This window comes from Dromaius novaehollandiae, chromosome 6, assembly GCF_036370855.1.
Source record: "Dromaius novaehollandiae isolate bDroNov1 chromosome 6, bDroNov1.hap1, whole genome shotgun sequence".
NCBI classification, from domain to species: Eukaryota; Metazoa; Chordata; class Aves; order Casuariiformes; family Dromaiidae; genus Dromaius; species Dromaius novaehollandiae.
In genome coordinates this window covers 46534103-46561557 of record NC_088103.1, presented here as the reverse complement: position 1 = coordinate 46561557, position 27455 = coordinate 46534103, and the positions used below count along the sequence as shown (strand labels likewise).

General features: G+C 39.1%; 1 protein-coding gene across 2 annotated transcripts in view; it reads right to left on the bottom strand.

Annotated features, from left to right (window-relative positions):
- The window catches only part of DOCK1 (dedicator of cytokinesis 1), a 299358-nt gene that overhangs the window by 253987 nt on the left and 17916 nt on the right, over positions 1 to 27455 (bottom strand). For both annotated transcript variants that reach the window (XM_026115844.2, XM_026115845.2), the window contains exons 2-11: positions 21236 to 21319; positions 16336 to 16376; positions 13619 to 13674; positions 12281 to 12377; positions 8244 to 8392; positions 4867 to 5002; positions 3013 to 3170; positions 2364 to 2445; positions 1774 to 1909; positions 1221 to 1293 (exon numbers count right to left, since the gene is read on the bottom strand). In XM_026115844.2, coding sequence (XP_025971629.2) covers positions 1221 to 1293; positions 1774 to 1909; positions 2364 to 2445; positions 3013 to 3170; positions 4867 to 5002; positions 8244 to 8392; positions 12281 to 12377; positions 13619 to 13674; positions 16336 to 16376; positions 21236 to 21319 — 1012 coding nt within the window. The remainder of the gene's footprint in view (positions 1 to 1220; positions 1294 to 1773; positions 1910 to 2363; positions 2446 to 3012; positions 3171 to 4866; positions 5003 to 8243; positions 8393 to 12280; positions 12378 to 13618; positions 13675 to 16335; positions 16377 to 21235; positions 21320 to 27455) is intronic.

The following is a 27455-nucleotide window of genomic DNA, read 5'->3' as shown; positions in this document are numbered from 1 at the left end:
CAGTCACATTTTATGCACATGCATTCAAATTATCCCTTCTGCCTTCCCCCACTTGACAGAAAAAACCCTATGAACTACAGATGGAACTGAATATTGCTACAGTCTCCTTAGTTAATAAGCTTTTATATATAAAATACTTCTTTCAAAATTAAGAATACTTATGCATATATCTACATATTCACAAAAATTCAGACTATTTAACCTGTACTTCTTAGCATGATTTTGTGGCTTGAAGTCCAAATTGATCGTACTTGAAATACTGATATCAGTACTTATTTTACTTTACAGGGACACCGTGACTAAGTTTCACATAATGCACTAAATATTTTACTTTTTTCTTCTCTCTCTCTCTTCCCCCACCCCCAAAAAAACCTCTACATTTATTATTAGCTAATTCAATTACTGTTAAAGTCACTAAACAGTGTGGATACAACTCTTATCATTCTGTATTCTGGCCAATACTTCTGAGAGATCAAAACAAGCAAACAAAGAAAAGAAAACCCACGCTTCATGTCAGCAGTCTTGGAGTTGGTACAGGAATGTATGCAGTTTTGGGTGACTACAAATAAGACCAGGTCAACCTAAGGGACTGGACTTTGTTTCTGTACAGCAACTATAACAGGTATGTGCAGTGGACAAATCTTCTCCCTCATCACCCAGCCAAAATACTTCAGGTTTCTGGTAAAAGTCTCCTATGATAAAGTTGAAGAACAGACTCCAGTCATTCTTCACATTTTTAAATCTTCGCTTGTATGCAGTTACTGTGGCCCCTACCACGAAATTTTATCAGCTACCAAGAAAAGGGTAAGTGTTATCATTAACTCATTCCACAGAAATAATCAGTAATGGACACTGGCAACGCTGCTGATCATTAGCAATCTCAGCCAGATTTGAACAAGCAGTATAACTATTTTAAGTAGGTCCTCTTACACATTACCTCCCTGACATCTTTAAACAAAAAGAAACAAGAAAACAAAACAGAGAATGCATGTTTTAAACTCAGGCCTTAAAAAACATAATTTTCTGGAGCTATCACTATTATAAATAATGGGAAAATACCATGAAGAAATATTAGTAAGTACTGCACAAGATAAAATTTCCAACAGAAATAAGTTATTAACTTCAGGGTATCTACGGAACACTTGTATCAATCCAAAGATTAACTTCAGAAGCTGATTTTATAACACTTCTGCTCATGCCTTGAGCTACTCCCTACTTACGGTTGAAATGGTATGAAGTGTTGCTTGTCCTCATCATCAACTTTTCCATTAATTATGTCAGTAACATCCATTACTGAAAACAAGAACAAAGTGTACGGAATTAAACGATCAACACAGGAAGAACGGTTTTGAATACACTGGCATACACTGGGGACTGGAAAACAGTAACTCCATCTCTATTACAAGTCACTTGCAAAAGTGCAATTTCAGAATCAGAGAGTAGAACAACGTTTAGTTTCAAATAAACACTAAACATCCAAAGAAACAGAACTGACTTATTTAACATGAATAAGAATTTTTGTTAGTTCTAGTTTTGTATCTTCAAATTCTTGCCTATTCAGAACCACCACAAGGACTTGCACCTTGCTAGCTTTGTAGTCTCTAGCCAACTGCAATTCCTGAAAGCTACAGGAAATTCTAGGAGAATGATAAGTCTGATTAAACCACGAACAAATTTGAATTTATACAATCCTACAGGAGATTCTCTCACACAACTTTCTGTGTAACCACAAAATGCAACATAGACAGATCTAACACACACAAAAAAAATTACCTGCTACTCCAAAAGGCCGCCGTAGCCCAGAGGTTAGTTTTCTCGTATTGTTGTCCCTCAGTTCCATTCTGCCCACTCTCACAATTTGACAGACAAAACTGATTTTCTCTCTTTTCAGGTCTTTGCTGCCAAGGTCCTAGGAAATATTAGTTCCTTCAGATTACTTTAGACTAACTGAAATTCAAGTTCTATTTTAGAAGACAGAAGAAGTTTGTTGCTTAGAATTTGCTTTTGTCATATTAGCCTCTAGCACCAGAGCAAATTATTCTCACAGTAAAAGAACTTTCATAACAGTACTTAAAGTCTCATCTTGAATTCTGTGCAAATTAATTGCTTTGGAAGCCAAATCATTTCTAATAAGTCATTTCTAATAAGTTAAAACTTCACAAATACCGAAGAGGAGAAACTTAGGTGTTTAGCATTTTTAGGAGTCACTTATGAGAAATGTCTCGCACTAATCTTCGCCAGGACCATACCCTGCAGAGGTAATTCCACACTTTTAAGTACAAATCATTAAATTCCTCAATTATTCACAAGATACGAAACAAGTTCTTCCAACTTTGTAAACTTCACCAACCCCGTGCACTTACAGTGAACACTGCTCGAAGGTTATGCAATCTGTCTATATCTTTGGGGAGTCCAGAGCTTGACCACCGCACCAAGTAGTTTTCACTGAAAGAACAATGTTTTGAGAACTTTTTGCTTAAACAGCTTCCTTTAACATAAACATATAAAATCAACTTCGGGATTTACAGAAGACTGTTCTAAACCCAATCTCTATCCTAAGCAAATGAATATTTATTTAGTAGACAGCTGCTATTTTACTTATTGCATATAATTTATAAAAGAAAGCAGTTCTCCAGCAACAAGCACAGGAATTTCTTTAAGGGAGGGAGGAATCTAGTAATCTAACTCAGATTACTGTCAAGGCTGCAGTGGGTGAGTGCACAAAGCCTTGCAGGTGTGTTCGTGTCTCACTTAAGCTCTGCACTTAAAGACACAAAGCGACAAGGAACGGTGTGACTCTGAGATGCTCCCCAGCTGGAGGGACTTGCCCAATGCTGTGCTGAGCAAGACACTGAAGGGCTGCTGCATTGTAGCTTCCCAGATCACCTCGTCCTACGCATTTCAAAGAAATTTAACCCTAAGCCCCCTCATCCTGCAAAACTACCTTACTACTAAAACGGATTAAGTGCAGACTAGGGAGTACACGCAGTGCAAGAGATGGAAGACACTAACCTGATAAATTTTGATTCCAGTGGATCATAGAGAGACATAAGGACTTCAGCATCTTCTCCTATTTTGCAAACTACATTTTTCAAATTTACAAATAAAGCAAACGAAGGAGTGGCAGCAAACTTGGCTTGTCTGTTGATATCAATATTCTGTTTTTGAGACTGTAATTCAAGAACAGAAGAAACTTTTAAATTTAACTTTGTCTAACGAATCTCCAACCATTATAAAACATTTTTCCTAAAACCTTTCAGCCAGATGAAAAAGCAGGGGCTGTCTGTTGAGTGTCTGCTCCAGTCATCTTCGTTTATATTAGATTCAGAAAAAGCAGTCTGTCCTAAGTCCTATCATGAAGTCCCATACCATCAGCAAAAAGAGACTTATTCACTTATTTTAAAAAAAAAGAAAAAAAAAAAAACACTAAACAAATGGAGCAAAACACAGAACCTCAGAAATACCTGATAAAAAAGGAAGATCATTCTTTGCTGTCTCTGCTATTTTTAAGGCAGCTGCAGAGTACTGGGAGAGAGGGGAGAGAGCACAGTGCTAGCTCTACAGTTTCTACAGGTTATTGCACCTCATCCTTTACCTAAAACTTCCATGAACTATTTTATCTAGGTGGAAGGGAGGAACATACATGGGACAAAAGAAAGGGGAGGGAGCAAGAGCAGATGATAGAGGCAGGAGAAGACCAAGAAACCAAGATGCTGCCCAGAGAGCAGAGACTAGGTGCCAAGAGAGCTCCCCACTGCACAGAGCCACCGAGCTCGGTCCGTGTCTCTCCCTTCAGGGAGAGCCATCGCTCCAGGGAGCGTGCAAAATAGCAAAAGGCTCCTCTGTCCTCAACGAAAATCCACGGAAATAGCCCAAATTCCCTTCCGGCCAAGAGTACCAAGCTGCAAAACCTGAAGCTTGGACACCCGCAGGTTTTCTAAGCTCCTGCACATCAGCTGGTGTGCAAAAAACACTACAACCCTACCCTTAAAATACCGTAAGTGGTGCAGAGAGAAGAGACAGGACAATAAACCTATGTTCTGCCTATTGTACTTTTTATATTTGTGGGAGACTACAAAAGAAGAAAGCATTTTCAGGGAAACAAAAGGAAAGCAGGGGTACAACTGCCGAAACTGTTTGAGGCAGGGACACAGAAAAAACTTTGAATGCAAAAATGTATTAGTTTAATATGTAAGTAGAGATTAAATGGGATTGAACTAGTGTATTTTCACACCAAGTTTGTTATGGGCTGTGAGCCTGTCTATGGCCCACTACAACTCAGCAGGACACAGTAATTCAGTTGCACTGGTGGACTCACGAGCCATTCCTCAGGAATATCGCGTTCCTGACACTGGGAGCATTCTTTACAACATAAGCCTTTTTTCTTTTAAAAAAATAAAATTTGAATTGCAAAGAAGCTGACTGCTTAAATCTGGGAGAGTCTTTAAATTTGCTCACTGTAATTCGACAAAGAAGTTTTCAGGACTGGCATACCAAAAAAATCGCAAAAACATGACGAGCACAGTATTCTACTTGAGTCTCAAAAATAACCCCTCACCACAACCTAAGACACAAATTTGCTACATAGACAGTAGTCTCTGCACCTCGCATATTAACACACAAACATAGCTGATTCATTAATACAACGTATTGATACGTAACTGTAAATTCTAATAAGCATTCCTTTAAAGGAAGAAAAAAAAAGGTAATCAAACAGCCCAAGACATGCAAGTACTCACAGATCTTAAGCCTGACAGCTCTTCATAAACATAGCAACTCTTTCAATCCTAACTCTTGCAATAGCGATCGATTAGTTTACAAGAGCTATGTTTCAAAGAATAGCTACAGGGGCATAGTGTATCTTACCTTTTCCTCCAGCAGTCTCTCTTCAACTTGCTTGGAAGCTATTTCATGTGCTCTGAAAAGGCTAATTGTGCTGGTCTGCTCTGGGTCCAGAATATTGCCATCTTCATCTCTAACAACCAGGTCTAAATCAAGAATTCTATAGAAAAACATAAAACATACTTGTGAATCAACAATGCTCAAGCAATGCTCATGCTGGGGAAAAAAAGGCCAAGTGTTTAATGTGAAATTCATGCACACCTGATATGGGCTAGAAAAAGTTACCATAAAACAACTTAACACACTATCAACCCATGAGATACCCATCCCTGACTGGAAGTCACATTTCCCCACAGCACACACAGAACTGATGTAAATGGATATTCCTCATCCGTTTCGGAGGAAAACCAGAAAGCCTAATTTAAATAGTGGAAAAGCTGGAGAAGCAATTTCTTAAACAACTAAACTTGCAAGAAATGTTGTCTTCTCCTCCGGTTCATTTAACAGTTTGAACAAACATCTATAGTCACACCACATGCAAATTGGTCAGTTCAAATCTGCGTCCCGTTTCACAGCCTCCTCCTGAACAGGCATATTCATGTTTCCCAAAAATCCACAAAGTACAAGAACACACAAGATGTTTCTCTAAGGCAGAAGCGAGATTTCTGTCAGCGTGGTGTTAACATCATTATTTCCACAGAAAGGAGGGTTTCCACCGTAATCAAATCCACTCATAATCAAGTCCAAGAATATAATCAAGTCCAATCTTCCACATTTTTCCATTTTAATACTGCATTGTCAGCAGATAAAAGATTCAAGCTTAGGCTGATCTGTATTTCTCTACCTAACTTACCTAAGACTGATCTCCAACTCCCTTTCAATACATATGGTCCCAAAAGTTATCATCTTCTAATTCCGTAGTCACCTCTCATGATAGTGCTGCTGAAACTTAGTCTTTGAAGTGTTTTATCATTGAGCTTAACTCAAACTTGCAGGATGTAATACACCACATGGAGGTTCATAGTTTACCTGAGAGTAAACCCCCTTCGGACATGACTTTCAATCACTTGAAAAGAGTAACACGAGCTTTAGCAGATGGAGACGTTCATGTACTGAGAGGATCACTCCTTGCCACTCCCTAACAAGAGGGAAACCTGGAGGTCTGAGACAAAGCCTTGAGTAGGGTCAGTACAGAAAACTCTTCAGTTGCAATGCATTAATTCAAAGGTGGACGAGCATCACTCAGACAAGTCCCAGAGGGCTGCAGCAGCCTGTTAAGAAACACCTCCTCAGCTCTGCTCTGTAACCAGACCTGGTCATCACAAAACTCCTAAGCATCCCTGGGCCATCAAGCTCAGAAAAACATTCTAGTGAGAAAGTGGTTTCATCACTGAAGCCAAAGAGAAAAGCAGGCAAAATCTTCTCGCTCCCTATTACTGGTTTTTGGACAGCAGCCAGAGCAGGGGATCCAGCTACTGGCTACCGGTATCACAGCTGTGTGGCCTGGATGAACAAAAGCAGAGTCCTTCTGCAGAAGACGTGCAGCTGGACCAGATGAAGAGACACTCGGAAAATGACTCAGCCTACTACGCACAAACAGGACAAGAACGTTTGCACAGATCGCCAAGTGAGTAGGATCAAGCACTCCTTTGATTCCTTTGTTTCATCCTTTCACATACAAGTGACACGGGGCGGGGGGGAAGGGGGAGGGAATGAAGTTTTTCTTAAATGTCCAGTTTGTTTGCAGTTTTGTTGCAACTGAAAAAGAAATATGTTTTCATAACAAAATTATTTGATTCAATTTCAGATGCACATTAGAAGTAAAAATAAGACTGCTTTTATTTCATCAGGTATTCCAACAATATGCAATGAAATTGTTGCCTTTATTTATAGGAAAACCATATTTACAAATCAGTAATTCACAAAACAGGAAAAGTTAGGATTCTAATTAGATCAGCAAATATTTATGAAATGCATAACGAATTCTTTCTGTCCAGATATTGAAATCATCACTCGCATTCATTTTAGACAAGAGTGAATATATGACTACATTAGAAAGATGTAGCATCTTTTTAGTTGTGAATATTTACTCAGAAGTTCAAATTCAGTTCTCTCCCATATTCTACAGAGAATGTTCTGATCACTTAATTAGTCCATCAGAACAGTATGAATATAAAACACAGCACAAGATGTTCTATTGTATTTGAACACTGAGCATCTGGAGGTTATTCAGAGTAACTTTAACCAACTCCTTAGCCAGATGGTAAAATACAGTAGCCAAACAAATAATATCAATAACATCTGGTTAATTGTCTGCTGGGGTACAGCAGTCCATATCTTAGATTATAAATGCTGAATTACTTACTGAATGGAGTTACTGGGTTTTATTTTTGATTTTTTTTTTTTTTAATTACAGCTTTTGCAGATAAAATACATTAACAGAAATATTGCAAGCTGGGCAGTTCTTAAGAAATAAAGCACAAATAGCTCAAATCTGATGAATTATTTACATCACAAGGGCATTTAAAGATTGGTTTGCTGAATAATTTCAGTCCCCAGGTGCACAGTACTACAGTGCTCTCTTTCAGTATTCAAAACACTTTTTCAAACAATTTCCTGATTTCTTTGAGAGAAGGGTATGATTCCCCACTTTTAATTGAAAGGGAAAGTCATAATCATATAGACAACTTGTAACCTACAACTTGTATTTTTTAAAAATACACTTTGCTTCAATCCAGATGCCTGTTTGGATGTTATCCGATAATCGAGAGTTAACACATTTAATTTACTGACATATCTGATGTATGCAACCTATATTATTGTAATTTTTTTTAAAGACTTCACAATTTCCACTGTCATCTTGACTAGATATTTCCTTTTATTAAATCTGTTTGGTAATCTTCTGGCACAAGCTGCATACGACATAAGCAGAGAAACAGTGATTTAAACTCTGTTTCTGAGCCAAATCCTTCAACATCACATTACAGCATAAGTAACTTCAGGGCACACACAGCTGGTGGTTTTGAGAAGGCAACAACAGTTACACGCTACAGAAGCGAGTAGAGTTTAAATTACAGCTTGAACGGAGGCAATACTTACACTTTTCAACCGACCTTAAAAATCACAGCTTTATTCCGATATCGAATTGATAAAGTCATCAAGCAAGTGACAATAATATATGAATTCTACTTTGTATATTATAATTTTACTCCATTTAGAAGATGTTATATTCAATTTCCCTCTTCCTTCATCTTGCTATTAAAACACTGTTAATATAGTACTATTACAACTGCATAAGTACAGGAGTAAAAGAATCCTGTAAGATGTACTTGATAGCTAATATGCAATACCAAGCTGATTTGTTTTTAAATGGAAACACTTGTAATATATTGTTCACAAACCTGTTTCCATAATCAATTTTGGCAGTCACTTTCTTTTTCAGTTCCTTGAGCTCATCTTGTGGTAACGTTCCAGAGAGTATTTGAGATCGCCATTCAATAAGATCATATATCATGTGCCGTACACTACGAAACATCTCTCTGTTATCTTGCTGTTTGGAAGAGGGGAAAAAAAACACGTAGAGTTAGTTATAAAGTCTACTGAGCATCTTTTAAGTAGATACAGTATATTAAAATCATAAAACAGGAGTTTCAAAGGGTTAAAATCTACAGTTAGCTCTAAAACAAGAGTCAAACTTTCCCTAGTACAGAACATCAAATATAAGGTATGTAAATAAATGTAAATGCTTATGTTACCTTAAAACCTGGATCATAATCTATTTAGAACAAGCTTCCAAGGTAAAAGACATCTTTTTTTGGTTTATATAGCAGTTTTATCCAAGGATCCACTAGACTGAGTTGAACAGGACTAAAAACGGTGAACTAACAGCAAGAGGCTTAGGTTCTGCCATATCCCACGTGCATCATACCTGCTTGAGAGTCTTTTTTCTAGTTAAAGCTTCAAAATAATACTTTAAAATTCCTCAGTATCTTAAAAGTCCACAGGTAACAACACCTGCAGAAGGATGGAAAAAAATAGGAAAGCAAAAACCTCACAGAAAGTCAGATACCTTAACCGTTTATAAGGCCTGGAACTACAGCTCTGAAGTAGCACACAGCAGCACACACAAACTTTCTTCAGCAACGCACAGCTAAGCTAGGACGCAGAGCGACAAAGTTCCATACTTATAACAGAAGAAGCATCTTTTCCAGAACATTTCAATTATGTACACGTATGCACATCCATATATACACACACACTGTAAAACCAAAGATTAACTCCTTAACCACAAAACAGGATTAGACACATTGGCTTAAACAGTGGCCCCAGCTTTAGCGCGGCACATGAACAACCCTGTGCACAATGGAAATTGCAGAACAACAGTCTTCTTTTTGGTTGGGAAAGACACCTACAGACAAAGAAACTGAGGCTCTGAGTGCTTGGTCTCGCCCAGATACACTCTCCTACTGCCTTCCTAACTCTCAGATTCCAGCTAAGCCATTAGTCCAACTCACTCCAGAAGAGACTACATCTTCCCAAGCATCCTACATCAACGAACTATTCAGGCTACGCACAGCTGTCTTCATTTGAACTATACCCAGGCCTTATTTGACCAAAAGCAATTGGAATTACTAAATAATTAAAATAGAGTTACAATTCTCTGCTATACATACAGACAACAAAACTGCACAAGGTGCAGAAGAAGAACACAGTAACACAGAGGCACGGGGAAAAATACCAGACTGTGAAACGTAAAGACTGCAGTCTGTTCAGATTATCAAGCAGCTGACTTGATTACAGCGTGTGAGAACCTTCACAGAGAGAAAATACCAGTTATTAAAAGCTCTTTAATGTGGCAGAGAAAGACACAACAGGCACCTATGCCTGGAAGCTAAAGGCAGACAAATTCCCCTAAGAAAGAGGTTCACCATTTTCTATGCTGCAGGCAATTACAAACCAGTAAGATGAAGAACATGGCACTTCCTTTATTATCTGCAAATCAAAACTAGGTACCTACTCATTACTCAGACAAATTATGGACTGAACACTGGGATAACTGCGGAAGCGGAATGATTTCTGATATGAAAGCATGGGGATCACGTGGCTTTGGATGATTTCTGAAGTCTGTAAATGGACCGATTTGAACGAAGCCTGTTACCTCCAGGCAACCAAATCCCCCTTGAAAAGGCAATCCCCGTGCAACAAGTCTCCTTTTGGCAATGGACCATATGCAGTTAACTTGTACAGATACCCTGGAGATACAAACTACAAACAAGCTCACCAAGTGATCAACCTACTCGTATTGAGAGCACGACAGGGACTGGCACACTTTCCTTCCCCAAACCGAGACCGCTGGTGGCATCACACACTATCTGCTCTCAAATTCGAAGTTATTAACAGCGCACAGCAGCACCGTTTAGCTGCTTGTTTCTTTATAGAAGCAAATACACAATACAAATGAGATACCACGTGTTAACGGTTAGAACAAAATGATTCCTATATTACGGGAATTTTGTAATTTCATAAAAAATTACTGCTACAAGAAAACACACAAAAATTGGTAAGAAAACTTCCAACAATGTCTTACCGTCCCTCCTTTCTTATCGTACGTGCATAGCAACCCAGTTTTGTGCAGTTGTATAAGTGATATTTCTCTGACATTAAGAAATATCACCTTTCATACTCAGAGTAATCCCAAGAACGACACTGGGTCAAACCGCGATCCTCATTGTTCGCAGTAACACAGAGCGGTGAAACCCAGGGTAAACGCAGATAATGTTTGGTAAACACTATACTGACCGAATTGGCAAACAACTGAATCTACTCAACTCTAGTTTTCCACTGTCCCACACTCCAAGTAGGAATTACTGAAGAAAATATCAGGGATCTTACTCAAAAAATCCCTTACTTTGGCTCTCTTTGCTTACCTAGTTCCAGTTCTTCTATATTTTTGCCTTCTGCAGATTCTGTTCCTCCAAGGGTGCTTCTACCTCCATTTATTTCTTCCCTGCTCCTCAATGTATCAGCTCTCTAGTATTATGCCACATTGAAACTCCACCTCCCTCTGTCTCTCTTCATACAATGTATTATCCATCATCTACTTCAACACTACATTATTTTAATATACTATGTTTTTAGCACTCTTTACTGTATTTTCACAGATGCAATTCAAAGCCATGTAAGTTCACAGGAAACTTTTCACTGGCTGCAATGGATACTGCATCAGCTGCTCAGCAATTCTGGTTTCTATCCACCTTTAAATATCTTTTTAAAGTAAACCAGGCATAAACCAGGCACAGAAAAAAGTAAATTTTCATTTCCTTGCTATCTCTAGTTTTTCCACATGTCTAGAGTAATAGCCTCCTCTCCCACATTCTCAGCAACACACTTTTGTAAAACATTCATTCTACATGACATAACTACTTTTACGGTAGAAGCAAAATTTCAGACATGCTTAAGAGATAGGGATTTTGCATTAAACCCTATTTTAACAAAATAATATGAATGTGAGACTGTTTTCCTTCATTGTGTAAGAGCACAATGAAAGCATAAGAAGTCTCAGCTAGGGTACCTTGCATTTGAACTGCATTTTAACATTTGAACAATATTTAAACCATACTTATGAGTATTTTCATCTGTGTACTTTCATGACTATTGTATTTTTCTATTACCCCAACAATGTAAATGTTTATTACTCAAAAATTCTAGGACTATATTCTTATCTAGGAGGAGCACATGTAAAAATACAGCTTTGAATTTTACAAGCTTTTGTAGACATCAGCTAGAGACGTTAACACATGCCTACTTAAACTTAAGTATATGAAAATAATTGGCATTAAATTCAAGCAAGGTCAGGATAAATTTAAAACAATCAACTTTAAGTACAAGAATACTGCCAGATAAAGATCCATACTGATGCATTTTCAAAGACTGAGGTTTCAACCCACAAGTTTGACATTGGAAATTCAAGTTTCTCATAATGTAGAGTGACAGGCTTGAGAACTGTCTTCAGAACTGACTTTTCTTCATTTAATACATTCATCCACAGACTTAGAAAGACCTAAAATATCTTTTAAAGCCAATGTATTCTGGATAATCTGCAAGCTGCAGTACCCCATGAAAAAGGATTTTCAGTCAAGCCAGTCCTAACTACTCAAAAAAATTACTGCTAGATCAAGGTATCACTCTACAGAAACCTGATTCTGCATAAGAAATACACAGTATTTGAGAAGACACCCAAAAGAAGCAGTTGGGATTTGTGCCATGACCCAGAAGATGCTGAACAGCTTTACAACATTAGTTTTGAAGTAGCCTTCAGAAGCAGTAGAAAGGGAAGGTCATTAACAGATTCTTCCTACTTCCTATCTTAACCTTCAGATCATCACTCTTCACGCAAACCACGTAATACTGTAAATAGTTTTTCTACGTGAATACTTACAACATATAACTGCCGCCATATTATAGACCATTCCCGTAGCGTCGTGGTGACCTCCTGAATCAGCGGGAGCTCGTTGGGTATAACTGTTTCATGTTGCCTTAGAAGAACAAAAAAGTTAGGAATGATTTTGCCATCTTACCCAAAATTACTCAATTCAAAGAAGCAACTGTTCATTTCCAAAACCAATCCAATAACATGACTCAAAATAACATAACTTATGATAAATTTACAATTACAAAAATATACACCACAACACACAGAAGCAGTAATATATACCTGTTTCACGCGACTTAAAGGATACTTCAGTGGGCTGAGACTATGCCATTGAGCTCAAGCAATACCTCCCCATGCCATTTGTTACTGAAACACCAATTTTACAGGAAGCAATAAAGATGAAAGCCAGATATGCAGCACGTGCAACATCATGATAGCAAAGCAGTTTTTCAAACTATTGGTCTTAATAAAAAATATTCAAGCATGCAAGTCATTAACATTAACTATCTGTATGACTTGTTTCATACTTGGGTGGCACATAATTTTAAAACAACAGCAAGATCTTTTAATATCTCAGAAGCAGAGTACTTAAAGGCAGTTTGGTAATCAGCAAGAAAGATGTCATTATGCAGCAATCATATGATTAGTAGTTTTATCATTTACATATTTAACAGTGTATAAAAATAAATCAGGCACAAAGGAATAAAATATTTTAATCCTGTTTCTCTCCATTTCATACCTGGCTAATCTTTTATTAATTTCATTCCACTTTTTTTTCCTTTTTCCTTTTTTTGTTTTTAAGTCATCTTTTACATCAACTTTACAAACTTTTACAGGCATGCCCAGAAATGGTTGGTATTTATGTAAGGACTTGAACTTTATCAGCTGTTAACTGACAAAAAACAGCCTGGACTACAGTCACATACATCAGGCAAAGCAGCAGGAGAACCACAAAAACAATTCCTCGCTGGAAGACAGAATTCCAGCAGGGAATTCCAACCGGGGGCAGGTTTAACCTAAGTAATTATTATTCATGTGAGTAATAAAAGTTACAAGAAACACCCTGGTAAATTACTAACTCATCTGAAGCTTTTAAATTAAAACAGAAAAGGTTATGCTGCAGCTCAGCTACATGCTGATGTAGTTAAGCACTGTATTACCCAAGAAGCCAAACACACCCCTGATATTAGCACCTTTGAGCTTGAGTTCAGTTATGAGTTAAGAAACTGTGGTCATCAGCTCTTTTATTAACTGGCAGCAAATACGAGCCCGTCTGATGAATGCACTGAAATTACATCAACACATATAAAAAATGAATTTTCATGATTTTCAAATGAAACTCACCCTTTTCCTTCAACTATTGCTTCCTTAAGATGTATATAAGATGCAGGAAATATGCCCTTGAGAGGGGAGGAGAGAGAGGAAAAAATTATTTTAAGTAACCAGATGCACATAACATTATCTATTACCTGACAACGTGCCAAAACACATTGCCAGGTCTGCATAGAGAGCTGTTCACGTCCTCTTAAGCAACAGATTAGAACTTTTTGTTTTTAAATTTGCAACATTTAAGCTTTGTATTGTATGTCCTTTCAAGAAGGTTTGGCAACATTAGTAAAAATGAAAGAAAAATATGGAGAGTCAGTGTTTTTAAGCTTATCTTCACAACGTTGAACAAAGCAGCAGAGATACCCTGCTGTAAGTGGCCCTGCAAAGGAGTGTCTCCCCCTCAGTTAAGGTACAGTTTGCCTTAGTTTCCCCAGGTCCCCGGATGACTATATACAGATTCAAACTAAAATAGACTTGCTTTTCAAAGTATGAACAAGTCACTTTATACAGGCTTTCTCCAAAGTGACATTTCTCCCCAAATCCAGGTCCTGCTGCCTGTTCTAGTAGGAGAAGAAGGCTTGGTTAGACATGAGACAGGAGATGCCTCTTCTCCCTCCCAGCGTTTTCCCAACATTTACAGTGTCTCCTATAACTGGGAGCCTATGTGAGAACATCACACGATACTGGGCTGCCTGGCTCAGATGCGCGCACATGGAGAACACAACCATCCTTCACTGCAACCTACAGTATGCAGACTTGAATTTTGCTATATACCGTCTCATATCATTAACCTCCCGCTAGCTTTGCAAGCCAAATAGCTCTTTGATCAACAGTACTTCAAGAGACCAATACTGCTTTTCTGAAAAATATATGCTCTACCTCAAGATTTTAGAAATAAAATAATATTTATTTTCAAAATAGTGCAAGCACATATTAAGAAATAATTTCAAGTCAAGCTGAGGAAGTAAGTTTCTTCCACCTCATCTTTTAGAGCTGGTGGTTCAGTTTTCTTACTTGGGAAAGCAAACAAGAAATTCTTAGGATGCTACACAAACTTGGGGGTGGGGAGCACAAATTACTCATTCTAGTTTTCTACATCATTCTCAGAAAAACTATACTTGTGTGCATAACAGCAGACTAAAACCCAGCACTCAGTTGTAAAGCTTGGGCGCAGATAATAAAGAAGGGTGCAGAGAGTGGTGACCCACAAGGAAGAGCCACACACAAGAACAGGCGAGAATTTCAGGAGAAAAAGAGGAAGGAATGGGACATCAAGGCAGACACACGCAGACGATTAGAGGGCTCAGAGCACCGGCCAAGAAGAGACAGAAAAAACAAGAAATCCAGATTATAACGCTACACGGAGGGGAAGGCCAGCCACTTTGCTCCACTTCTTAAGCAGCAAATAGTGGAGGGAAAAGACAGAGGCGAAGCAAGAGCGAAAGCAGGAACATACTCTGCTTCACCCTTGCCTGCATCCCGAAGGGTATGCGCGAGAGGCATATCTGTTTCACAGCATGAGGAACAACACACTCATCCTTTCACATGAACGCTGTATCTTCCCATTTTATATGAGCAAGTACACTTACATCTTACACTTAAAGAACTTTATCAAAATTCACATTTTAAGGCTTGCAAATAGGTACGGTACCACTGTATAATTTTCCTTTTAGCCTGAGGGGGGAATAAAAAAAGCAAGCAAATCCGACTACATTTAACTGCAGCCAAGCAAATGCAGCAACACCTGGAATTAATTTCAGCCAACAGGAATGTGTCATTGCTGCTTAGGCTGAATAAGGCATATTTGTGAAATATTTCCTTAAAAATAAATAAATAAGCATATCACAAAAAATTATAATAGGAAAAAAAAACATAAAACAGGCCTTGTTAGGAAGTGGGCAGGATTAACCATAAAACTCTTTCTTTACTTTTAGACATGCAGAAACAACTCAAAATCCGATTCTGTATGCAAACATGTTAGTTTCTCATTCTGAAATGACAAAAGAACCAGAAATATAAGTCTTTTAATTCTGGTTAATTACTGCTATAAAACTCTAAAAACTAAAATGCAATATTATAAGCAATATTTCTGCTATTTAGTTCCCCACCACCACCAAAAAACGCTGCTATGAACAGCAGCCCTTTATGCACGCTTAAAGCCTAACAACAAGGCAAAAATTACGCTGTAGAAGATGACGCCACCTCTCACAGAGAAGGGCTGAAAATCACAGTGTAGATCTCCTTACCATTTTCCAAGAGGCAACTGCCTTTTATGAGTAATGCATTATTTAACAGACATTAAGCAAGCCATCAGCCCTTAAACAGACCAACTAAAATGTAAAGTTCTGCAAAAGTTCTCACTTAACTTTTTACCGAAGTAAAGGCTCTGGTGCACTAAACAAGTTATTGCAGTAAACGAGCTGATGCACATCAACCATTCCACATTGACTGTACATAATATACACCTGCTTACACTGCAGAAACACTAGACATCCAAGTCAGCTTTCAGGCTTCACCGAAAGCAGTTTCAGTTAACTGGAAACGTTCATTTACTCCAGGTTCAGACCACACACAAACAGTCATTAGGGACCAGTGGACACGGGGTAAGTTCTTATCACGTAGTAATGCACTGCATCTGATCGCAGTTGTAATGAACACATAACACATCCAATGCCATAATACATCTTTGTCCAAGAGAAAAATGAACACTCTACTACAACAGGACAACCTACCTTTTTGGATTTTTTTCTTAGTGTATAACCTCTGTACCAACCTAGGAGGAAGAAAGCAGAAAAGCATTAAAGGGTTTGTTAATGTCACCTAATGTGTTCCTCCCCAGCTCAACAGCACCTCAGCCTTGTTTCCAATCACACTTCCCCCCTCGTACACACAAAACGAACCGAATTTCAATTCTCTGTAGAGTTAATAGCATCGCTTAAACCAAGATTTCTTTAAAAGCTAGAAAACCAGTGCGATGACGTATGGACGGGCTGCTGGAGAACACGACATAACAGAGACAGCACGTCACCTTACGCGTATAACCGTCACTCTCAAGCAAGGTCACTTTCACTTCAATTAGCAATTTACCAACAAAACCAAAATCAACTGAAGAGCATTCACTCTAGAAATGCGCACTGTGCAACTAGTTTGATTTAAAAACAAATTTAACAAATGCAAGTTCTCAAATATAGATCAGCCTTTTGTCATCTCAATAGCAAAAAAAAAAATACTTTGGGATTTACAGCGGCATTCCCACACCAAAATACAAAAGCAGGCCAAAGTCCTGACGAAAGGGCCTGGCATAATATCGAGAATATGAACATGTATCAACCTGCACTGAGGTGTCAGAACAGCTTCAGAAAAACAACTGGAGAAGAGGGAAAAAAAACAACAAAAATCAGAGCCTACCAATGGATAATTAATCGGGGAGGAAGGGTTACATGCGTCACGTTACTCACGCGATGCCCCAGAGCACTGGGGTAAGGACCAGCTCTGCAAAACGTCGAAAAGAAGAGATCCACCTACTGATGAGGGCTTCTCAGGCCACTGCACTGCAGTGTGACCGGGCAGCCAAAAACAAAAGAGGATTTCTACAAACTACCCTAATTTCACCCCCCAGAAGACACTGCACCAGACGAGTCAGAAGGGATCTCTTGTGGATACTGCCCCCAATTTGGTGCGGACTTGCTTGCAAGCTTGCATTTTCTACTTTACATTGCAGTCTGCCTGCATCATGCCTCGCTCCTTCCTACTCGGCACCTCGGGGAAGCCACGGGTGAACACAGCAGTGCTCCACAGCTTTTAGAGCACAGTATGATTTTATCTGGGTTCAGCACAGACCTACACACGCACTGCCACATCTACCTGCAGCGCTCACATGCAAGCAGGGTTTCTGTACCGCTAAGCATGTGCACGTATGCTGTGTTGCCCCCCTCAGAGATCAGGACACAGGGGAGAGCAAGGTGGGATCAAATGGAGCAAGAGAGAAAAAACACAACGAAGCCTTTGGGTAGGAACAGAATTCAAGGCTGAAGAATTCATTAGTCTAGACTCTGGGACCAGAAATGCAAATTAAGGTCTCAAGCGTGCAGGATTTTTCAGCCTCCTCCCCAGCAGCAAAGCAGCAGGTACTCCGATTCCCTGACCTCGCGCTGCCTCGCAGCCCTGTGCCCTCCCTAATCACCCGGGAATGGTTAACGCTGTCTTCTTTCAACCTGGCATCTGCAACTGTCACAGTTCGCCTCCCTACAGAGGCTGCGACGATCTTACATCTCACCCGGCCATGGCTTTTGGCAAATACCAACGAAGACTGAAGCCAAAATGAGCGTCCACAGTTCCTGCTTCAGGCGCAAAACACGAGGACAAAGAATTTTGTTTGCCAGAGGCAACGCAAGGATCTCAATCTTACTGAAGGATTAAATTCAGATATTTTTCCTCAGTTTTACATGAATAAACCAAGAAATTTACATTTTACAGTTATGTTACAGGAAGACTGAAGATCAGCATTTCTGATGCTAAACCCCATAATTAAAACTGCCTTAATTCAGACCCTCTGCTCACATGCGCTATGTGTTCTTTGATTACTCAATCCCTTTTCCTCTGTCTGCTGAGCTGCTGCCCAACCCAGAACATTGCCTTCCTCACTGTGTAGCTTTTTAATCTGCAGCTGTAGTGCATCCCTATAGGAACGCTGGTTTCTTTGCTGGAGAAGCTTTGTAGCAAGCAGCAAGAGATACGTGAGACTGCAGGTAAGAGAGCAGCCAAAACCTGCCTTGGAGAACTGGTTACAGTCCCGCTCCGTCGCAGAGGTCCCAGTGGAGCTGGGCAAGTCCAGCCAGGCTCTTCACTGGCAGCCACCACCTAAGCGTTCCTCTTTCTGGATATCAAGCCCATAACCATGCAATAGGGAGTCCGATTCTCAAGGAGCCAAACTCTCACTGATTCCACTGAAGGCACCGAGCCATGCCTTGATGGCTTTTAAGGGCTATGTAATTTAAATATATGAGGAGGGAAAGAAATAATCTCCAACTGACTACCCAAAACATAAAAACTCTACTCCATTTCTTAGTTTTCTGTTACATGATGATAGTTCTCTTCTACATGCAGCTAAGCAATGCAAAGATGACTAAGTCTCTCAAAAATGTGAAATATTCACATTAAGGTCACAAATTATTATTTTTCTTCAAAGCACAATAAATCTTTTTGTTATCAGATTCCAGGCAAAAAGAAAAAAAAACAAGTATCAGATAAGTGCTGTTTTAGGCGAGTGGTATCTAATCCGCCACACCAAACAAAGCAAGGTGTAGAAAGCAGGGGAGGGATGTGTGTGCACGTGTGAGTTAATGACATTAGAAAAGGTACCCAAATACACATATCAACTACAATTGTGGCACTCTCTAACTTCAGTTCTTGATTTTGAAGCCTCTGTAGTTTGGACTTCTGAAAGTCCAAAAAAACCACACTCAACATCTAACACTTAAGTACACAGCACAGAACTGCAGATCCTCCTGAGTCTATTTATTAACAAATACAGTTTCACACAAATGCCAGTGAGAGGAAACCAGCTAATGCCATAAATATTTTCCGGAGTGACCTGAGCTTTTAAGTGGCTTAGTTATGTGTTCTAGCCACTTCCTTAACAAATATTATGGGATTTAATGGCTTGAAATATGCATCCAAGTAAATGCCCAAATAGGAAAAGCGACCAATGAAATATCTGTGAGTTCAAGTTGTGAAAGATATGCAAAGGGCACTAGCTGTTGCTGTTATTTCTCACTAGCACTTGCTGCTATTTCTCTTGAATTCTGCACCGATTTACTGTGCTGTTACCTTGACAAGGTATTTGGTATTCCTTTAAAGGCCGACACCATCATTTTAAATAAAAGAAATAATTCAATCTTTATTGAAGTAATTTGAAAAACTTACGGGTTTGTATTTATTACTGGAAAATAATTCCCTTGACTCTTCAAGTGACTTTGCTGCCCTCACCGCCCTATTATTTGGGGGGGTTGTTCAGACCAGCGCATTCCACTGCATCCTAAGGGAACAGAGTCCCAACACGGACAGGAGTGATGACAGGGAAGGTCCCACTAGGACACCTGGAAGCAAAACTAGTGCAGACGCTAAGAAACCTCCTGGGGCACAATCTAGGCATATTTTGTGTACAGGAACTTGGAGATCAAAAAGCTCAAATAATTACCTAATAACGGCAGCTCTGTGAACAAAAGAGGTAAGAATTATGGCCTCTCATTTCCCATCACAGCAGGTAGATAATGATTAATCATTGTGTAAAATGTTTGGAAGAACACTAATTTATTTGCATTTCTTTTAACATGAACTCATCCCATGTGCCTGAAGCCTAACAGCCATTAGATGAGAGCATAAAGGTCTTTCTGTTGTTCAAGTCTAGGTGAAAAATGAGTCATCTCCACTGTCCCATTAAGGTAGCACCATTCACGACTTGACATGGTGTCAGCTATGCTATTCAGAATTCAAAGTTTCTCACTTTCTTTAAATAAATCTACAGTATATAACTGCACAACAACATATAAATCATCTTGTTTGCATTTAAAATTTGCTCATTATTAGATATTTGTTAAAGCATATAACACTGGATAATGGAAAGATTACTTTGTGCAGCGTCAAAGGGAAATTATTACTGAGGCAGGCTGAATTCTGTAAGAAAATACTTAAGAACAATGAGCAAGTTCACTTGGCAGGTAGTGATGAGCAAAGTTAGTCACTTCTGTTGATATAGCAACATTGTTTATTTTAGTAGATATAACAATAGAAATCCTATTCAAGCTGACACAGAAAATTTACCATAGAGATATACCAAAAGATCAATATTTAGAGAAACAAACAAGTTAAACCAACATATTAAGGTAAATCACATTTTCAAAGCAAAAAGTGTTACAATATTTTAAATAAAGAGAGTTTACTTTGTTTTCACGATGTTACTTATACCTTTCCAAACTACAGCAGGCTACAAAAATCTAGATTCAAGGGTATAACAACAGAGCAGTTATTTCACTTGGTTCAGTACTGGATCTGCAAGAGCAGAAAAACATGACAATTTTCACAGTCTCTTGATTACCATACTCTTCATTCAAGTTTGCTTTTACATGGATCAAGGAGGAAAGACTTTGGCACATATAACGCTGCTACAGCTTCATATCAAAACAAGCAAAGCATCTGAAAAGCCCGAAATCAGTCAATGGCACTAACGCACATCCATTTTATGAGAGAGAGATAAATAATTTAGGACCCAGGTGACTTTCAAATTCAGATTAAGACTTCTTTTAGAAGCAGGCTCTTTTGCATTATCTGAGGGTATCTGGAAAACATCTATCATTTCTCTAACGATACAATAGATGATGCAATTGATCCATATAAATAAAGCTGTGAGAACATTCATCTTTCATGGAAAAGGAAATGGTTATTCATCAGGTACCTACCACACTCTTGCTCATTCACATCAAGCCCTGGTTAATTCTATGTTCATTAAAAATAACATTTTGTCCTTTAGCAAGAAGCAAGCAATTCATCACCTGACAGGACAGGAAGATAAAGTCCAAAGGAAATGTAAATTACAAAAAACAGTGTTATTAGATGCAACTTTTGAAAGCTTACCTTCATACGTTTCTAGTATGTGTACGGTGTCACCTATTTGTAAGGAAAGTTCATCTGGTCCCCTCGCGTCATAGTTGTAAAGAGCTAGGCAAAGAAAATACTGCTATTAGCATATATATGACAACATAATATCAAAGATTTTTTTTTCCCTGCACACTCGATTTTATTATTCACTATCGCCACTGACAACTTTTCTGTATAATATCTGGCTATATTGGGTCAAGCTTTTTAGATCCACTAATACTTCCCCTTGTAACAAGTCTAAAAAAAGCCACACAGCCACTTTTTAAAGACAGTCTTTCACTCCAGTTATAATACCTTTACTTCTTCATAAAAAATACATTCAATTAATTTTTCATTGAATTTGTCTGTCTTCCAGTATTTTGTGCCAATTTTATACAGCTCTGCAATAAACTGCACTGTTTCACTGTCAGCTTAACACACAAAAACACCTATAAAGTGTTTTTAGAAAATTCTCACCTTTATAAACAATATTAAGGATTAATTTCTCAGTCACACTTCATAGATTTACTACATGAATACTACACTTCAAAATGAAAGGACTGAAGAAGTCATAAATGCCAGAGGTAAATGCATTAATCCAACGATATTCTTGGGGGAGACCAGTCATATCCCTCGTTTTATAATATCATAATCAAGCTACCATATTTCACACCTTAGCAAGCCCTGACAGTGTCCGACAGTGTTGTCCTGTGACTAACAGTATCTTCTGGATACGGGATAAATGATCAAACACAAGCTATAGAAGTAGTCTGGGGCCTTTTTCTCCTCCGTTGCTCAAAGGTAAGCACCACCACAACGTGGAAGTTTACCGAACGCACGTGTTTTGCGGACATTTCTGAATCGCTTGGAGTCGCAAACACCACGAGCAACGACAATAAAATGTCAATTGCCTCCTTGCTCCAGTACTCAATTCAGAAAAAGCCTGGGGTCTCACCACCGAGTGTAAACAGCAAGAGCCATAACCTTTAAAAGATACCTGAAGTATATTCACGCTACTTGCAGTTAATATCAATACTAAAGACCGGAAAAAGTGAAGAAAGGATTTTGGACTAAGTGAAAAGACTTCTCAGATTTGTTTAGATGTATCTAATAGCAAAGCTGGTCAGCGTGTACATTGGAAAAGGGAGTTTATTGTCTATTGGGAGTCCCAGCTAGCTCCCTACAGCAGAGCCCGCTCATCGCGGCTCCGCAGAACCACCGCAAGCCTCTGCTCACGTCGGCCCAGCTGAACCCTCCTCGGATCCTTCCTGGAGGCACGCCTTCAGCCTGCGACCAAGCCAACGATGGGAACAAACGCTGGAAGCAACCGATGGAAATCGCTCACACCCCACAGCCGTCAACCTCTACATCGCTCACGCTTTGCCAGAGTTCAGTTCTGGCCAGGGAGTAATTTTGGAAAGACTAGAAATTGTTTTGCTCTGAAAAACAGTAGCCCGGTGTAACACCAAAGATATCTCAAATGGAAAAGACGCATAACCCCAGCCACCAATGAAATGACACGGGAACCATCATCTTCAGAAGATATTCAAAAACATTTTGGGTTTTTTTTTGTTGTTGCTGTTTTTCCAAACTCCAAGACCATTCTTGCCCATCTTTCCCAGAAGAAAAATCTGCAAACTATAAACGCTGAAATTAGGAAGGCCCAGAATACTTTACAGGACACTCAACTGAGAAACGTGCTGCAAACTAGGTTTGGCCAGGGCAGGGGATCAGTACACTAAGATTTCACATCACAGCTTAATTTTCTGTCTCCACAAGCTACCATTTTTGTCCGGCAGAATTTAATCTGATTCCAACTTACGGTGTTAAGAATAATGAGCACGTGACATGCATTCCTGATCCTTTCTCTCCACAGTACTCTTCTTGCTTTTAGACAAGTTACGAAAATGAGTGCAAACATTAAAAAGATAAAAATGACGACACAGAAACAACAAGAGAAGACACAGCGAACAGTAGAGGATTCTAAAAAAAAAAAATCTAAAAGTGATACAGTTTTATTGACATCAAAACAAACCAAGCTAGTTATTCCTGTTTTAATGTTTCTGTTAACTTTTTCATTATTAAAAGACAGAAAACCCCTCCCTGCTAGCTCTCTGAAGTGTAGCATTTCAAAACCATAATTGCTGTTCTGGAGGAGAAGAGCGCTCTGTGGAAAAGCGTTAACAAAAATTAACATTTTGAACTGCTCGGAGCAGAGGAACGTGAACAATGCTGAACACATGGCAGCCGTCCGAAGAGCAGCACAAGGGACAGCCTGTTTGATAACATTCACCAGGAATTTTCTGCAGCTAAGTTCTTCTGCGTACCAGCAAAGACAAAGTTATACAGTCAAGAGCGAGTCTGTCAAACTTGGACAGCTAAAGTTCAACACCTAAATCCACATTTTTGGTCTTTGAAAGAGCAGTTAGCGCTGCCGAACACTCACGGCTGTGACGAGGCACCGCGCCGGGGGCTGCCCACCACGTCCACCCCAAGCCCGTCTCGAGCCTCTCACCCTCGGCCCCCAGGAGCGGTCGGGCTGTCCGGTACCAGACATCCGAGTCAAGGAAAACGCACGCTGCGACAGATTAAGAGACAGTTTTGTACAAAATCCACGCTTCAGCTAGCCATTTCTACAGCAGTAAAACCGAGCAACACTGAGAATCAAAGGCAGCTATGAGCAAGGGACATTAATATTTATACGCAGGAGTGCTAACGGGTGCCTGTCATGAGGAGGAGGGTCACCTAAGAGGAGCTTCACTGTAAGGACCGGCTCTTTTCATGCAAGATGACGAACAGCCATCACATGGCACTGACTGCTCGTGACAGCTCCCCCGACCTGAACCCAACTGAGTGAGGAGCAGTGACCACGGGGGACAGGTTTAACTTTAAATGAGAACATGCATGTCCTAAATGACATTTCCGACTTGCAGCGGCATTAAGAGGTGACAAAGCAAACAACTAAAATTACTGTGAAGTGCATTCCACCCCGGTGATTACAAAACAAGGCTTGAACTGCTCTGCATACTCCTATATAATCTAACAGCTTGCTCACCCCCAGGGTAATTCTTTTTTTTTTTTTTTTTTTAATACGTACAGTGACATTAAAAATGTTATGACATAAAATGTTTGAGTGGAGCAAACAGCAAGGCTTTAATTCAGGAAAGAGACAAAATTTGGAGAATAAAGTATGAAACTGGTATGCTTACAAGACATTGTCTGATCAACTGTATTCTGAGTCACCATTTAAAATATTTAAAAGCCTGAACTATAACTTCCAAGTCCTTTTTTACTTAAAAAAAAGTTCTGCTTAATTTAGAAAAATCTAGTACTCAGTATGACAAATTTTTAACTTGGAGAGTTTTAAGGTAAATGATGCATCAGGAATATTGATACCATCTAAGCGTAGGCCCCTCTGTTGTGCTTAAATAAGGAACCAAGGCTCACTGCTTTGTTAATGCAATTATGTAATCTCATAAATTAGGTTGGAAGAGTCTCTGACGATTCATGTGCAATAAGGAGGATGGTTAAGCACCAAAAGATATATAGCTAAACCTAGACAGCGCGAGTTAACCTCTTGGTTAGCACTGCCTTATACAGCATTCTGATGCTCTCCATCTGTACAGACCTTTTTCTTCTCTAATAAACCTCAACTCCAAAGGCACAGATCAGTTTTTTCTCTATTGCAATCAATCACTCTCTTTGCTTATCATTTAAAAGAATACTTTTTACAATGTATTTTCTCTTCTCCTTAACTTTCTTGTTGTAGATGTATCCCCTTAAGAGACCACGCTCAAGAGATGCCAAGAGTAACTGAAGCTCAAGGATGCTCCTTCCCGAGCTAACATGCTGCCTTTCTACAGAAGCATTACAGAAATAAATTCAGGCATTTGTGCCCCAATGCCACTGCAGTCAACTCGGACTATGGTCTGCAGTACAGATGAAGTATCAGTTTCATACGGCATGCTTAATTAGCCCAGTACCTAGACATCAGCCTTAAGTGAGCAAGGGAGTCACCTATGAAGGTGACCTCCAGGAAAGTGACTTCTAACCCTTCTGGGAGCAGAGGACTACTCACCCTGGCAGGGACCTCCAAAAAGACAAAGAGGGCGGTTACCCTCTGCTGCCTTCGGCATGAGCTATGCATTTCCTGGGCACCTGTATATCCCCAAAGTTTAATTACATTTAAAAGGTTGGCTTGTAGAAAACAACCACCATGATGATACTTAACAGTATTGTTGCAAATTTGTACAGGAAGAAATACAGAGCTTTATTTTCCAATTCTAGGCATCGTTAACTGTGATTGATTTCATCGAGAGTTGTGGGGACCTTCTATATTTGTAAAATCATACCAAGTTTCCTTGACAACCATATTATAAGTATGCTCATATTGGCTTGCAAACAGACCCTTTCAGGTGCAGTATTACATCTAACCTGCTGATAAAAACAGAATCAGCCAAACCTCTTCATGATAGAAAAAGCATCTAGTAATTTTGCAGGACACAGCAATTAACGAAGAATTGCTGTGGCTCTTGATATAGGTACTGAACGAGCACAGTTGCAGATGGGTTTATTGCGATTTGTTCCTGAGTTAACATGGAGGTAGCTGATATGAAACCTGAAGAGCATTCAGCAAATGCAGTATTTGCTGTGAATTTGGAGTTTCAGCTACGCTGTTTTAATGAGCAGAACTAAGATGGTAAGGAAACAGTCAACAAGAACACACACACACAAAGACAAAAACCATCCTAAAGTCATCTCACATACGTGTAGACAGCAGGGTAAAAGGTATTATTCTATGCTTAAGAGAGCTACATTTCAACATCACCAAAGATATTTTTCTTCATCAGCTGTGCTTTCAGACAAAGACTGAGCAACTCTTCCAGTAAAAACTGTTCTTGCTTCCCCCCTCCTTCTAATAAAACCACAGAGCAAACCTATACAAAAGTAATACAATGCCAAAGGATTAGTGGGGGCAAGGAAAGAACTTTTTTTTTTTTTTTAAACTCTAGGAGTTGATAAAGAAAGGAACAATGAGTAGGGCATTACAGTAATTGCACTAAAACCCATTTACTACTAGAGAATACAAAACAAACACCTTTAAAGAGCTGCATTCATTAATCTGTGCATACTAGAAAAATGAGAAGTGCAACACTAGAAGAATTAGAAAGAGGTCACACAGGAAGAAAGGGAAAAAGCAAATAAAGGCAACATCAGCACATACTGAAAAAGCTTTCCTCTGACTGAAGATGAGTATGAAGGCTGAGATATCCTAAGATACCACAAAAATGCTGCAGTACAGTATTCCCTGGAACTACTTTGCATTAAAATCTACATTAATTGTCTCACCCTCTGGAAGGAGAGCAAACTACATTTAACACATTATCACCTTTATGTTTTACTGTCTTCAAAAGAAAATCTAAAGATGGTAATTATGCTTTTTCTACAAAAGCAGACTGAAACTACAGAGGTGGAGGCTATCTCACTGTTAGAAGTAAAAGAAATCTGAAGGTTTACCTCATTTTTCTACTAAAAGCAAAGTAGTGCTTTCAGTGTTATAGAAATTCCTTACTCCTCTATTACTTACCTTGGCAAGTTTCTTAACTTTACAGCTGCGGCTAATGGATAAGAAAGAAGAAAATACCAAGTTTCAGGAACGTGGATTTGCACCTGTGCTTCTGTTAAGTAAACCTACTCCATATATACTGAGTGCTGCTCTTCCCGCATTACTGAGGTCACCCCATTTTTTGCCATTTCTAATCTCACCAAGTTAGATTCACAATTTTTTCCTCAATATTCCAGCTATTGTCCATCTTTTGTAATTAGCCAGATGATATTTCTGAACAAAAGGGAGAAGCCCTAAGAAACTCTATTTATACCATCCAGACTGCATTGTCCTCTTTTTTCATGCTGAAATGGGTGTACTGACTGTGTTGGAAGGTCCCAGCTTCCACTATCAGTGTGGCCCAAAAGCATATGGCAAAGAAAGAGTCCATTACTAAAAGTTATTTCTGTACACAGTGCAATTTTAAAATTACGTGCACTACCATGTGAGTTAAACCCTTTAAAAGGGCTCTGGACCTATTCAAGACTTGTTCAGGCTCTTGGTTTTGCTCCTCCCAACATTTAAGCTAGACACTTCATTAGCTCCCTGCAAATAAAGAAACCAACTCACTCTTAAGAGGTTTCTCTCTTCTGCTTGCCACTTCGTGTGTAT